Source organism: Mus caroli, unplaced genomic scaffold (assembly GCF_978045245.1).
Source record: "Mus caroli unplaced genomic scaffold, Mus_caroli_1 scaffold_4, whole genome shotgun sequence".
In the NCBI taxonomy this organism is placed as follows: Eukaryota; Metazoa; Chordata; class Mammalia; order Rodentia; family Muridae; genus Mus; species Mus caroli.
Window position 1 is genome coordinate 23,639,616 of NW_028227259.1, and position 14,567 is coordinate 23,654,182.

Sequence of the window (14,567 nt, forward strand, 5' to 3'; positions counted from 1 at the left end):
AAATATTTACCTTCTTATATAATTAGATGATACATACTAATAGAGAAGACTTACTATTTCTATATTATATATGTATCCATAATTTAGAAATAAAACTACTTAAAGCTTTAGAATCAGTGTTGCCTCTATCACCCTGAGTGCTTCCTATCAGCAGGCCTTTCCACTATTTTTGACTCCCTTACAACTTTATTCTAGGCGTTTAGAGTAGCTATCCTTACACAGACATCTCTACATGTACAGACTCTCTTCAGTACAAAGTGGTTATCAAGAAAAACTATATTCTTGGAGAGGAGAGTAACAGGAACATTTACTGAGCACTTAGTATGCATTGATTTGAGCAATATTTCTTCTCAACAAACCCTCAGGGTATGTCCACTTTAAGGATAATTGTTCTGCGGGTAAAAAAGTGTAAGTGACTTCTTAAGGTCCTCAGTTAGCATGTGGCCCACCACCCTTGGTTGTTTATTCTTTATTCTGAAATATTATAAGGTAGCAAAGTTTATTTTTACTTCTGTAAAGTGGTATTCTTCATATCATGAAAATGTGATCAATACCCTTTATTATTCAATAGCTCTCACATGAATTGAACATATCTAATTCATTTTAACGTAGTATTTAAAAGTACTTGAAGATTTTAATAAAATTGGCATAATGACAAAATAATAAACCTTAAAAATAATGTTTGAAATGGGAATAACTTATCTATATCTTCACTAACATAAGAAAAAGTCATTCAGGAAAATCAGCTAAAATTCCTGAGATCTTAAGCTGTAGGCACCAACCAATACTGGTCATATTCAGATTTATTGCTGACTGGAAAAAAGCTTGCATCTTAGAAGCATCTTAAAAACTGACTCAGAAGCAGTCAGGAAAAAAAAAATTTTCCTTCCTTATAACAGATGAAAAAGTATGCCACCTTTTCACCTGATGGCCTTCATCCATTTCATAAACTGAGCCCACTTCCTACTGAGTGGAACAGGCTCAGGGTCAAAACACTATGCTTATGTCGGGAGACTAAAGACATCACATGAATAAAGGGAAGGCACTTGGGTTTTCCCCTTCAGTTTAATTAAGTGCAAACACCTTCCAGCTCCAAGCTGCCTCTCCTTGTATTCTCACCGTGTTCTTTGGGTCCCTTAGAGTCCTTAGCTCTGAACAAAGGATAAACAGGGTAGGACTGCACTGGACAAGTTACTTTCAATAGGAATACAAGGGTGGCTTGTGGTAAGGAGGAGTATGGGGAAGAGTTAAAGCTATAATTAAAAATTAGGGCTGGTGAGATGGCTCAGCGGTTAAGAGCACCGACTGTTCTTCCAAAGGTCCTGAGTTCAAATCCTAGCAACCACATGGTGGCTCACAACCATCTGTAACAAAAATCTGATGCCCTCTTCTGGAGTGTCTGAAGACAGCTACAGTGTACACACATATAATGAATAAATAAATCTTAAAAAAAAAAATTAGGATTACAATAATCTCTTAGTTCATTTCCCCTAACATCCATAGGTATAGACTGATAGTAAGTGAAAATTGGCAGCATTTGCTACAAAATCATTTTTTAAAATCATGGTTTATTCTCTTAAATTTGGTATAGTGGCACGTGGCTGTAATTCCAGCACTTGGGAGTCTGGGGCAGAAGGATTTGAATAGAATTCAAGGCCAGGTTGGGCTACATAATGAAACCAATCTCTAATCAATCATCTAATTAAAATGAATTAACTAAAGTTATGCCGCATTACCTTAGATGACTACAGTTATCTGGGTAAGAATAAATGTGCCCTTCCAATTTTAATAGAAATGAAGAGAACATACTGTGAAAGTTTTCTGAAGCCTTTCACTAGTCTAACTTAAGTAGCTCTATTCCAGAAACAACTCCATAGAGAGGATAGGGAAAACTACCTCCTTCCGTCAAGAAAGTATTCTGACTTTTGAAATGATTATTTCAACCATTTCACACTACTTAGCATTAAGAACTAAGAGAGCATCATTAGCTCATAACATGGGGACACTCTGTGTCTATGAGGTGAACGTGCACAATGGAGCTTCCTGACACTGTAGTACATTTCCTCTGTCTGTATGTAATCGATTCAATTTATGATACAATAAACGAGCAAGTCCAAAATTACACCTTATTCTATGTGACAAGAATTTTCTCTTCAAAGAAATACTTATAACAACAACAAACGAAAATCATTCAGACAAAGATGCATTAAAAATATATCTTTAAATGCTACAATTTAACTTCCTCCTCATTAAAATCTTTAAGAGAAAAATGTTTAAAAGTGGCTCTGAAAGCTGAATCTAGAAAAGGTTTACTTTTTAACATCCAATAGAAGAAAACAAACCAGAAAGAAATGATACATGAGTGTAAATGCAGTTTTATTTACCACTTTGATGCTCCAAATGGCACTGCCAGAAAGCTGCCTGGGTTTAAAAATTTCCCGGCCTTCTGAAGTGTCTGGGGCCCAGGAAGGCGGGCTCACTGTGTTATGGTTACTCCAAGCCCCCTAGGGTATGGCAGGTGAGAAAATAGATGTATAAAACTCAGCAACATAAAAGATCAAAGCCAGCAACTAAAACATTTTAGGACGGCAAAAGTAAATGCAAACGTATGGAAAATTAGGACAAATTGCTTTAAGTTTGGGAAAATAAACATCAACTAAAGTGACTTTAACTCAAATGTTTGCAAGCATAACTTACATTAAATATTTAAGTAGAAAAATCATACAATAAAGTGAAATAAAAATCAAGATTTATATAGCATGACTCATGAGCTATAACTACAGTAGAAAAATAAATGTAAAAGTCAGTCATGGTCTAAGAATTAATACTAGAAGAAAACACTCAGGGATTATACTCATCTAACAAGTATGTCTGAACCAAAACAGGGGAAGAGACAACCTTAGAGAGTGTTGTATTCATTAGTATAAACACTCAAACCAGCAGGCTAAAGGATGCGCTCAGAGGAGGGCATGGATGTTGGATGATTTTTATTGATGGGAATGATATCTTAAGAGTAAGTATACCCAAGGAATTAATTTGAATAGTTAAGAGATTATTAAAGCAAACTGTCCTAATTTGCAAATTAAAAGACTAAGACACCTAATATACAAGAACCAATGTCTCATAGTTAAAATAAAATGAAGGCATTTTACTTCCAAGTAACCACACTGAGCAATCTCAACTAATCTGATGAAGCTAACCGAAGAGCAAGAACAATGTTTATTCCACCAACGTAACAGTTTAAAGAAAAACAGAAGAAGACCTTATTTTGAGTAAAGCAATTTAAGAATCTGTATGATTATTTTACCAGTTAAATGACAAAATCTTAAAACAAGATATATTATACTTACCATGTGTCTAGAACATTATCAAACTAGTAAGAATACCAGTAATAACAAAAATGAAATCAGCAATTTAAACAACCAAAAATAAGAGCAGGGCCATCAACTCACAATGAAGAGACAGTTAACAGTTAATGATGTTTAGAGGGAAAAAATTAAGAAACGGAAAGGAAAAACTAATTGTACTTCTAACTCAAACTAAGCAGCCACACGTCTTGAGGCCAGCACCATCACCAGCGTCTTTATCTGTGTCTTACTGTGAGTCACTTCCCTAACCACACTTTACCCAAGTGCTGTTAACAAGGACAGAACCTCTCAGCATAGCACGCCCAGTCACTCCTGCTCACTGCAGCACTTCTCATGGCATCTGGGTCTGCGCCAACATCCCTGCATTAGTCAAGGGGCCATAGGAGGTCCATGTTGCCCAAAGTCCATTCTCTGTTCTCATTTTCCTCAAGACAGTTGTATTAATCTGGTAGTAGTACACCTCCCTCCATGATTAGTTCCCTCCATTTCCTATGCAAGTTCTTCCTCATTCACTCCTAAAGCCCTCATATTTCCTAGGAGCTGAAGCCTAAATCCTAAACACTATTTACAGAGAACGTTTGAAATATCATATTGGAAACAGTTCTACATTCATTTTCTAGTTCTAGCTTTTTCTAACATCTTCAAGGAAGTATTTAATTTTTTTCTATTTCCTTAATACATCCATCTTTTTAAGAAAAATAAACTTCTATAGAGGTTTGAATGAGAATGGCTCCTGTAGGCCCAGAAACGTATGTCTGAGCATTTGGTATCTAGTTGGTTAAAGTGCTTGGGAAGGACTAAGAAATATGACCGAGAAGGAGGAGATGAGGTGTGTCACTGGGGGATGAGGTTTTCAAAAGATTTGCACCATTCCCAGTTGCTCTGACTCAGCTTGTGGATTAAGATGCAAGCACTCAGCTACTGCCCCAGTGCCATGTCTGCCTGACTGCTCTCATGTTCTCAACCATCTGGCTCATGGAATCTAACCCACTGAAACTATAAACCTCAAATAAACCCTTTCTTGTATAAATTGCCTTGGTCATGGTGCTTTCTCAAAACAGCAGGAAAGTACCTAGACAACCTCTAACAGGTGTCACATCTCAAATCTCTCCTATAGTTGGTTTGTTTGCTAGTCTTTCTCAGTTTTATAATGGCATATAGTCTTCTGGTCAAAAACATGTTCTCTGCCCTTCTGATCTGTTTTCTATGGACCCTTCCACTCAAAGCATTAGCAAACTTAGAAGAATTGATCACATTTGTCTCTGGCCATTACACTCCCCTCAGCACTTCCACTGTCAGCATCCAAGTCCTGCCTGCCACTGTCTTGTACACCATCTGCTCTAACAGTCAGGTATTTCTGCTTCCTTCCACCCCGTGAGAGTCTCCTCAAGACTTTTCTCTGCCCAGCAGCTAGATTAATTCTAAGAAATATAAATCTCACCTAACAAGAAACTAACCAATTTTGAACCCTCTGATTGTGCCTCAATTCACTTAAAAGGCAAACCTTTCCAGCTGCTCCCCAACCCCCACACACCATATATATTTTCTCCTTGTCTGTGCATTCTTCCTGCCCTTCAAAATACTGTACTATCGACAATCAGAGCCCAACTGACATAGCTATTTCCCCCTTCCAATCCCAAAAACTGGATGGCTGCTTCTAACCCTTCAGGTAAGGCCGTGGGTACCTCCTCATCAGACTCCTCCTTGCCTAGCACCATAAGTGAGCCTGTCTTCCTTACTGGATTAGTAGGCTTCTCTGGTTTTAGCACTGAGATCCTCTGCACCCTATCATTCTATTCAGCGGTACAGGCAAGCTCTAGCTCAGCCTAGTCGTCACTACTTCCACTCCCTTTCACTAAGGATAATTCCTTAATGCACACATTGCATGCCTACTACAAATTATCATAAAAAGTAAAACTTCAAGATAAAAATAGTGTTAAGTTTTTTCATAAATAAGAATTTTCTGGTGATTATGTTTTATTCATCATAATTTACGTTAGTTTTGATGCCAAAATTGTATCCCATTTCAAATAGTATTTACATTTCATATAACATGGATGAACAAATTAAAGAGCTTACAAGACCAAGAAAATCTGGGTGTCAACACAGGAATAATTAGGAAACTACTTGGCGGATATGAAGAATTTTTATATAATAAAAGCTTGATAGTTGCCTAATGAATTTTAATAAGTGTATTATCATAGGGCACAAGAAGATAGATTATATTCAATTTTAAAAGGAACTAATGAAAAATCATGTATGTATTTTGACAAAGAAAAAATTACCTAATATATCTTTAGACCTTAAAACTGAAAATACTGTTCTAATTGTCAAAATTCAGTTATACATCATCCTTTAGACCCCATCTTTGAAGAATAAGAACTTAAAGCACCGAGAAGAGGTGAGTTGCCACTGATGGCTATGCGCTTGCCTTCTGCATTATGTTCTGCCTACAAGTATCATCACTGCAACTACCTGGATTGGACTATAAGCACAACAACAAGTTATGGGGTTTTTTCCTCTATTTTTGTTCTTTATTGTGTCAAGTGTTCTGTTCAACAACTACTAAGCACTATTTTTCTCTTCCATTATATTTTTGCATGCATGTATTGCACTGTACTATCAAACACACTAAGCTCATCTAATTGTCCCAAATCTTGGATTTCCTTACCTCCAAAAAAAACCAAAAAACAAAAAAAACCAAAACTAATCCACAATACAATGCTACTATTAAGCTATCTACAACTAGAATAAGTAACAACAGTCCAAATATAAAACATTAAGGAACTGAAAATTGAGAAGAACTACATAGAACCCAGCTGCTTTGAAATCCAATAGTGATTATGGATAATATGCAACAAAGATTGAACTGGCTACAAAGAATACAAAAAATTATAAATATATAATGTAGGTATTTACAGGGCTGTATGATAGAAAAGGGGGACAATGATAAGTGGAAATAGTATTATGTCCAGCTTTCTATTTAAAGTCAAATCTAATCTCAGCTTTAGGAGGCTGTAAAAGTAAGACAAGAATACTCCAAGTTTGAGGACAGCCTAGGCTCTAGAATACCTTACCACCTACTTACCTCAAAAAGGGAAGAGAAGAAAGCAAAGAAAAGAGAAAAACACAGTAAATCAACACTATTGTCATGTGACTCAAGGGATGAACAACCAGAGAGGGCGTGGTACTTCACAGGCAAGTTCACACTTCTAAGTAATAAAAGTTGCCAGATGTCTTTGGTAAACATACTTGCTCAATTATGCAGATGATATTATAACAACACCTTGTCCTTATGACTTATAGCAGTCTTTTTACATAAAACACCTGTTCTCTCTCTAAAAACCCAAGGTCAGCCTCAAGTGTTGCACAGCCTTTAATTCTGCACTGGGAAGGAAGATGGAGAAGAATCTCTCTATGAGTTGGATGCCAGCCTGGTCTACATAGTACACTCCAGACCAGGAAGGGCTATATAGTGAGATCCTATTTCAAAGAAAGAACATTAAAGCCCAATTCTAATCAGATTAAGAAAGTAGACATGATTGTGATTGATAAGGCAGTGTTAGACTAAGTCACCCACTTTAGTATTCAATAGTTTCTGAATACAATTATGGCTCCTTTAGCCAAGATTGAGGGAATAGCTTTAGAACCAGCACAAGGAAACAAAAAGATTGGTGTTTCTAGTTTGCATGTGCCTTCAGCTCGGCATTGTATATACATGCAACACATACACTTTTGAAAAGATGATTTAAGATTACGGTTATTTCAGAATTTATAAACTAAAGCAGACAAGTACATGCCTATACTCCCAACACTCAGGAAGCAGAAGCAGGGCAGGATGATAACCTTAAGCTCAAGGGCAGCTCTGGCTATACAGAAAGATCCTGAATCAAGAAGCAATTTAAAAAACCAAGCAAAGGACTGTGGAATATGAAAAATGAAACAGGCTGAAAGGTAAACAAGGCAAGGGATTTGAGCAATTAAAATCTTTCCATCCTACTTCCCACAACTTCCTAAAAAGCTTTTCCCAGAGTATTCTGTTCAGCACATTACAAAACTAACAAACAAAGCAGAGGAAAAAAAGCAAAGCCTCCATCTCTAACTCAGGACTCCACTTCCAAGGTTAAGGTCAAACTTGAGCCTCAGAGGCTGTTTCAGTTAGCCTAGGGTGGAGCCATTACATAATGTTGGAGATTCACATCTGTAATCCCATCAGTCTTGAGGCTAGAGTTGGAATAGAAGGAGTTGCAGGCCAACATGGACAATAGTCATAATATTCCTCCCACAACTGTTTATACTGTTTATAATGCAGTATCTTCACAGAATGCAAAACCATAGGAACCAATATGAGACAGAGAACTACATAACTGTTATACAGCTAACTTTACAAAACAACATGAAGATAGGAGGTGGAAGGAAGTGGTTTGTGAAGAGGGAAAAAAAAGCCTCATGGGATGATAGAAGCTAAATGTCAAAGAACATATTTAAGACACACAAAGACATGGAAACACAAACACACACACAGGGCGGAGGGCAAGCACAATGTCCTGAGTTTGATCACTGGCACTCTCTGACCTATATGAACAGATAGAAAGACACACACTACTGTTCACTGAAAACGTCTTTCCCATAGAGCAAGAGCTAGTCCCTTTGCCTTTGGTGTAATTTAACTTTAGAAAATAAAAATACATAGGATTTATTCAGGAGACAAATCAGTAAAAGCAGATTTTTTATAATGCCTTTACAGCTCCAAAGTTAACGGTTTAATATTAATATATTACCACTATTGAAAAGTCAAGTAATTATTGGGATCAACTTAAATTATAAGACTTACAATTCCAAGCAAATACTACAAACTAAGCTCATCCCTACTGTTTGATATCAGAAAGCAGCCATTATGTAGAACAACAAATAATTCTAAGCAGCATTATCTTAATTTTAGTAGTCTCACTTTAACGTACTTAGAGAGAACTGTAATTCACCCCTAAAATATAGAATTTATCTTACTTGAAAACAATGACAAAGCCCAACAAAGAAAAGCAGCTTAGACTCTCAGCACAGGAAAGGCTCAGAGTGGGATGGCCAATCCACAGGGGGTCTGAGCCTTACAGTAACAGTGTGCAATTCAGGTCAGAGTGTCCACCTAGCACATTCAAGAGGTATGTCCATTACATGCTGTAGAACAGCAGCACATATTAAGACTGTTTTATCTAAGATTACTGAAGTAAATCCTATCTTGAAAAATAATTTTACAAAAGACTTAGCATTTATATACAGTAACAAACATCAAAATGAGAAACTATTCAGCATAAAATTTCTATTTGTGAGGTCAATACATATGTATCAACAATAAATGTATTACAGGGAAAGTAAATGTTATTACTATAGACATAATCTTACACTGTGTTTTTAAAGTTCTAAGATTACTTTGGAACTAAAACCACCTTTAAAATTGTTTTCTATAGATACTATAATCAAATAGATCATATTTTTATATCCTGAAGTTTAATAAACTACATTCTCAGTTAAGAGCATATTTTTTTAAATAATGCACTCCTTCCCAAACAGAAACATTAAAACTGAGTTCTATGGATGAAAAGTCAACCAAAGCTAAATGTATCCTTCCCATTTTAAATGACTGCTGCAATATCTTTTCTGTCATCATTAGCATCACCCTACCTGTTTGGACCGGGGTCTACCAGGAGAAAATTTTCTTTTGGTAATAGCTGGTTTACCCATGCCAATTTTTGGAGTGACTGAGATGTATGTTGTTGGCATGATGCTTCCAGCAGCAGAGTTGAAAGCTGGAGGGTAACTGTGCAGCATGTCACATGAAGGCAAGTCTGAACAAAGTGTGGAGGAAGAAGACACATCTGCCTTGTTCAGGTCAGTTGCTGAAGAGAATGTTGATTCTTCCTCAGCTGGTAACTCTACATATTTGTCTCCTTGGCATGAACTATCTTTGTCACAACTGTCAACAGCAAGAGTCATTTCAAAATCCACACATCCTGTGGGGAATTCAGAATTTTCCTTCTGTTCCATTTCTTCTTGTACTCTTTCTGTCAGCAATGGTTCCTTACAAGATAAGGACCTTTCACTGTGTGGGGACAATAAGGCTTCTGGTGCAGCAGTCTCAGGAGCTGATTTTGGAGGGCTCGGTTCTTTAGATGCCACCTCAGAGTCCTCTGACAGCAGCAGGTCCTCTTGTGGCACAATGGTTTGGTGTGGAAGGACTTCAATGTTTTCTGTCACTTCCATTGTGTCTGCATTTTGATCTTCCTCACAAACATGTCCCCCTTTAGAAAGCATTTCCATTTTCTCAGTATCAACCTCATGAGCAATCTCATTTGCCAAATCAGGATTCATTTTATTGTCAGATGATTCTACAAAATTTACAATATGGGTGGCATTAACTAACATGCAAATTACAAAATGTCTAATCATAAACATGATTATCTGGTTAAACTACAACTTTGAAGGTATTCAAGAAACAAAATCATTGAAGCAATTAAAGCAAAAATTCCAAATAATTTGTAAATTAAAATAAATTGTGGGCCTTTTAAGAACATGGCTTCGTAAGATCCTTAAAGTAAGTAATTTCTGATTAAAAACAAACAAACAAAAAAAAAAAAAAACACAGAGAAGAGACTCAACTAATATATTTATCTTATACCCATATGACACATTTATAGTTTAAGCACCTGCAGACTAAAAATAATGCATGGAAAGTTAAACTTTTTAAAGCTAGTTAAAAAAAAAAAATCAACAATACTAAGTGAAGTGGCAGTAGACTTTGAAAAGGGAAACTACATTAGAACATAAAGGTAATCTGTAGACACAGCTGTGACACTGCTTCTGGCTTCTGATAGGATTTCTGCCACACTAGGGATCCCTTTGATTATTACCTACACATGTTAACCTAGCCAAGACACATCCTGGATTATAATACTTGTTTATCCTCATTATCACTATCTTAAATACCAATCTTGACTAATCTATTAATATGTCAAACACTGAAATATGTATGACTGGTAAACTTTAAATCAGACTTCTAATTTATTAACGCTGGTTGTGGTGTCACATGTCTTTAATCCAGCACTTGGTTGGGAGACAAAAACAAGCAAATATCTAAGAGTTCAAAACCAAGGTGACCTACATAGTAAGCTCTAGGGCAGCCGAAGCTACAGAGTGAACCCTTTCTCAAAACACAAACAAACAAATGAACAAAATTTAGCCTGGTCTTACACAGGAGAATGGTTAGAGGTCTCAATTGGCATGAGGCTCAAGTGGCTGTACAGTGAAGAACTACTGAAAAAAAGACATTTATTTAAAATGCCATTGAAGCTGTATCAACGAAGACACTAAATTCTTCATTTATTACTTTGAAATCAATGATTAAAATTAATATATGGTCTGATACCTAAATGAAACCTTACTTTTCATTCCTGCTCTAATGACTGGCTATGAATGAAGATGAAAGAAAAACTTCAAGTAATAGATCTGTTATACTAAATGTCCAGATCATAAATCCTTCTTAGACAACCAATTCATTGTCACTCTAGCTTAAAAAAGGTTCTTGGCAACTATCTTATAATCCAATTAAATTGGACAATCTGAACATATAGCTTACCAGAAGTAATGAGACCAACTGTGTCAGGGCTTTCTAGTGGATTACTTTTCTGGGGCTCTTCAGTGTACACTTGAACTGCTAGCAATAAAAAACATATTACAGAACCTTTAAGTAAGAAGTCAACATTTCTCTAATACCACTGTCTCTATAGTAACTGAATGAGTTTTACTATAAAATGCCAATTTCCAAAACGAGCATAAACATACTTATTATATTAGTCAGTTGTACACTAAGATACAATTAGGAATCTGATATAACTTATTTTATCCAGTTAAATCTGTATAATATATAAATTTCCATGAGTTGTAAAATGTGACATTAAACATTTGAAAAACATCAAGACTTTATGTATTCATTCAAATTATGTAATTTAATACAAAACTTCATCTAAAAAAGTAAAAATTTAGAACAGCTCATAATTTAATAAGCAATTTCCTCAAATATAAAAGTTTACTAATTATACAAATTCAGTAAAGCTATTATCAACACTGTAAAAACTTAGTTGAAACATCTTTAAAATACCCTCAAAAAGCACTACTGAGGTAACTTAATATAATAAAATTTCCAAAATCTTTACAAGAAATACCTCATAATCTGTAGTAAATTTATTCACAATTATAAGAATAGATTACTTTTTAATGAAAATTACTTGTTCCCTATACAAAGTTCATACTTATTAACAAGATTAGATTACAACTGAATATGGATATGCCAAAGGTGATTTTTTTTCCCTAAGCATCTCCTCTGTACTACTGAGTCACATCTCCAGGTCTTACAATGCTCCTCCTCTTTAAACAATTTCCAAGAAGATATTTGCATACTACCTATTTTCTTCAAAACTATAGTCTTACCATCTGGAACAATTCCAGGTCTGCACTGGTGATCACTGACATCTTTATTTACTGTCTGCTCCAGAAATACCACTTCATCTTCAGTACCTTCAATTTCCATTCCACTGGCATAATCTTAACAAAAAACAATTCATTTTTTTCTACCTCAGCACAAGTTTTTTGCTTCCTCTGATAAATTACTAGCAGCAATGCAGATTTGACTTTGTTAATCACAAGCATATTTACAGTTTCAAATGTGGACATTAAAAAGCATTACAAGTTTGAGTGTGTGAATATTTAAAAAAAATAAAACTTCACAGGCTTTAGATGTGACTACTATATTTATGATCCAAGCACTTGGAGGCTAATACAGGAGGTGAATGAGTTCAAGGTTAACATGGACTACACAGTGAGACTGTTTCAAATACAAAAGAGGAAGGAGAGTTTTGTGAAATTGAAAATACAATGGGATTTGATACAAAAACTTCATTATAAATTAAGTAAACTAATCAACATATTGCTTTAAAAAGTATACACACACGTACACACACTTTTTGTTTTTACCTGTAGGTATTTCAGGCATCTCCACTTCATTCCCTGGATGTAAGGGATCTATCTCAGCTCCTAAGTGTTTACAATACATGCAGATATAGTCTTCTTTGAGCTGAGAATCCAATTCCTGATCAGTTGGTTTGTCACATTCTAAGTGAACCCATCTGCAGTGATAAGTACATTTAAATAAAAGCCTCTAATTTAAAGCCAAATTAGTACCTGGGGAAAGTGAAGTCAATTGCTTAAAAAAAGAGAATGGTTAAGGTAAGATTAAAGATGAGAAAAAGACACCATTGTATACACCAGCAAGATTTTGCTGAAAGGAACCTAAAATAGCTGTCTCTTGTGAGGCTATGCCAGTGCCTGGCAAACACAGAAGTGGATGCTCACAGTCAGCTATTGGATGGAACAAAGGCCCCCAATGGAGGAGCTAGAGAAAATATCCAAGGAGCTGAAGGGGTCTGCAACCCTATAGGTGGAACAACAATATGAACTAACCAGTACCCCTAGAGCTCGTGTCTCTAGCTGCATATGTATCAGAAGGTGGCCTAGTCGGCCATCACTGGAAAGAGAGGCCCATTGGTCTTGCAAACTTTATGTGCCTCAGTACAGGGCAATACCAGGGCCAAGAAGTGGGAGTGGGTTGGTAGGGGAGTCGTTGGGGGGGGAGGGGGTGTATGGGGACTATGGGATAGCATTGGAAATGTAAATGAAGAAAATACCCAATTTAAAAAAAAAAAAAAAAAGATGAGAAAAAGATGGCTATATGGGTTAGAAACCGCCAAAGGGTTTCAAAAAGATGATGACACTTATGGACATAATTACAGTGTCATTGACATATTTTTCTTTTTTTATTTTTAAACTGCCTTCTCTTGAATTTTTCTCCCAGTATTCATTTTTGATCTTGCCTGTTCTTACCTATTGCCTATCTGCTTCTTTTTTTTTGTTTGTTTTATTTTTTTTTAATTGGGCCTATCTGCTTCTTTATGTCTATCAGATTCATTAAAATTAACAATAAAATTTGCTGGGTATTTGTGAAGCATGCCTTTAATCTCAACCTTTGAGAGGCAAAGGATGGAAGAACTCTAAAAGTCTGAGGCCAGCTTGGTCTACACAGCAAGATCTACGCCACAGTCAATCTCTTTTCCCTGTCCTCCCCAATAAAATAACCTACAACAGCACTCTAGAAAAGGGGCTGCATGAATGACAAAAGGCTAGAAGCTTAACAACACAGTAGAGCAAATGTTCACAAGAAGCAAAGAATCAACAAAGCAATTAAATGGAGCAGCTGTGCCTTCTTACCTCTTACACATATTACAGTGCAGCATATCTTTCTGTAACTCTGGATGGTAACATTTTCCACAAAAAGGACATAAATTATCCTGCTGTTGATAACAAGTGTCACATATCAAACAGTTGTGGTGCCACTGAGTACTAGATCGTGTGCCACATTCTATACAGATTCTGCAATTCTAGACCAAGAAAAGTAAAAACATAAAAGATATTATACATTTGTTAATTGCAGCTCTGATGTAAATCTTTTGGAAATGAACAAAATATTTGTAGATTATTCATTATTTGTCACAGCAATTTATTTTTGAAAAAGCAATTTGTCTTGAATGGTGACTCATCTCATACAAACTGCACTGAAACCTTGAGAAAGTTTTAAATAGAGATTAAAGATTCTCAGGAAAGCAAACATGTAAGAAAGAAACCACAAACATAACAAGCCAAATTTGAAGGATAAAATATAATCTAGAAACAAATCTAGAGCAATCAGTCTACCAGGGCAGACACTCCTAACGAAAACTGATTTTCCTTCTCCCTGAAGTCAGCAATTGCCAATAGCTCTTCAGCTAGGATGAGAGGCAGCAATTCTACTTCTCATCCACAGGTAGTAATTCTACTTCTAAAATTTTATGTGGCAATTTCTCTCAATAATTCAGACATCTACATGTGCACACGGTTACATACTTCTGGAGCATTCTGTAATGAAGGACTTCATTACAGCTCCTCTACAGGTTGGGCTTTTTGTCTGGCTTAATATTGTACAGGTCTTGTGCATGCTGTAAAAACTGCTGTTAGTTTATATAATATGCTCTGCTGAGTGTGGGAAACCTTGTAGCTGACTCTTAAAATCTTTTACCCCAGGCCGGGCGTGGTGGCGCACGCCTTTAATCTCAGGAC

General features: G+C 36.0%; 1 protein-coding gene across 16 annotated transcripts in view; it reads right to left on the reverse strand.

Moving 5' to 3' along the window:
* Window positions 1-14,567, reverse strand: part of Kmt2c (lysine methyltransferase 2C) — a 235,212-nt gene that overhangs the window by 94,953 nt on the left and 125,692 nt on the right. For 12 of the 16 annotated variants that reach the window (XM_029477434.2, XM_085836525.1, XM_029477427.2 and 9 more), the window contains exons 10-15: window positions 13,683-13,852; window positions 12,393-12,544; window positions 11,850-11,963; window positions 10,999-11,076; window positions 9,048-9,751; window positions 2,385-2,504 (exon numbers count right to left, since the gene is read on the reverse strand). In XM_029477434.2, the coding sequence (XP_029333294.1) occupies window positions 2,385-2,504; window positions 9,048-9,751; window positions 10,999-11,076; window positions 11,850-11,963; window positions 12,393-12,544; window positions 13,683-13,852 (1,338 nt within the window). The remainder of the gene's footprint in view (window positions 1-2,384; window positions 2,505-9,047; window positions 9,752-10,998; window positions 11,077-11,849; window positions 11,964-12,392; window positions 12,545-13,682; window positions 13,853-14,567) is intronic. The other 4 variants (XM_029477430.2, XM_029477435.2, XM_085836526.1 and 1 more) reach the window with 2 other exon arrangements.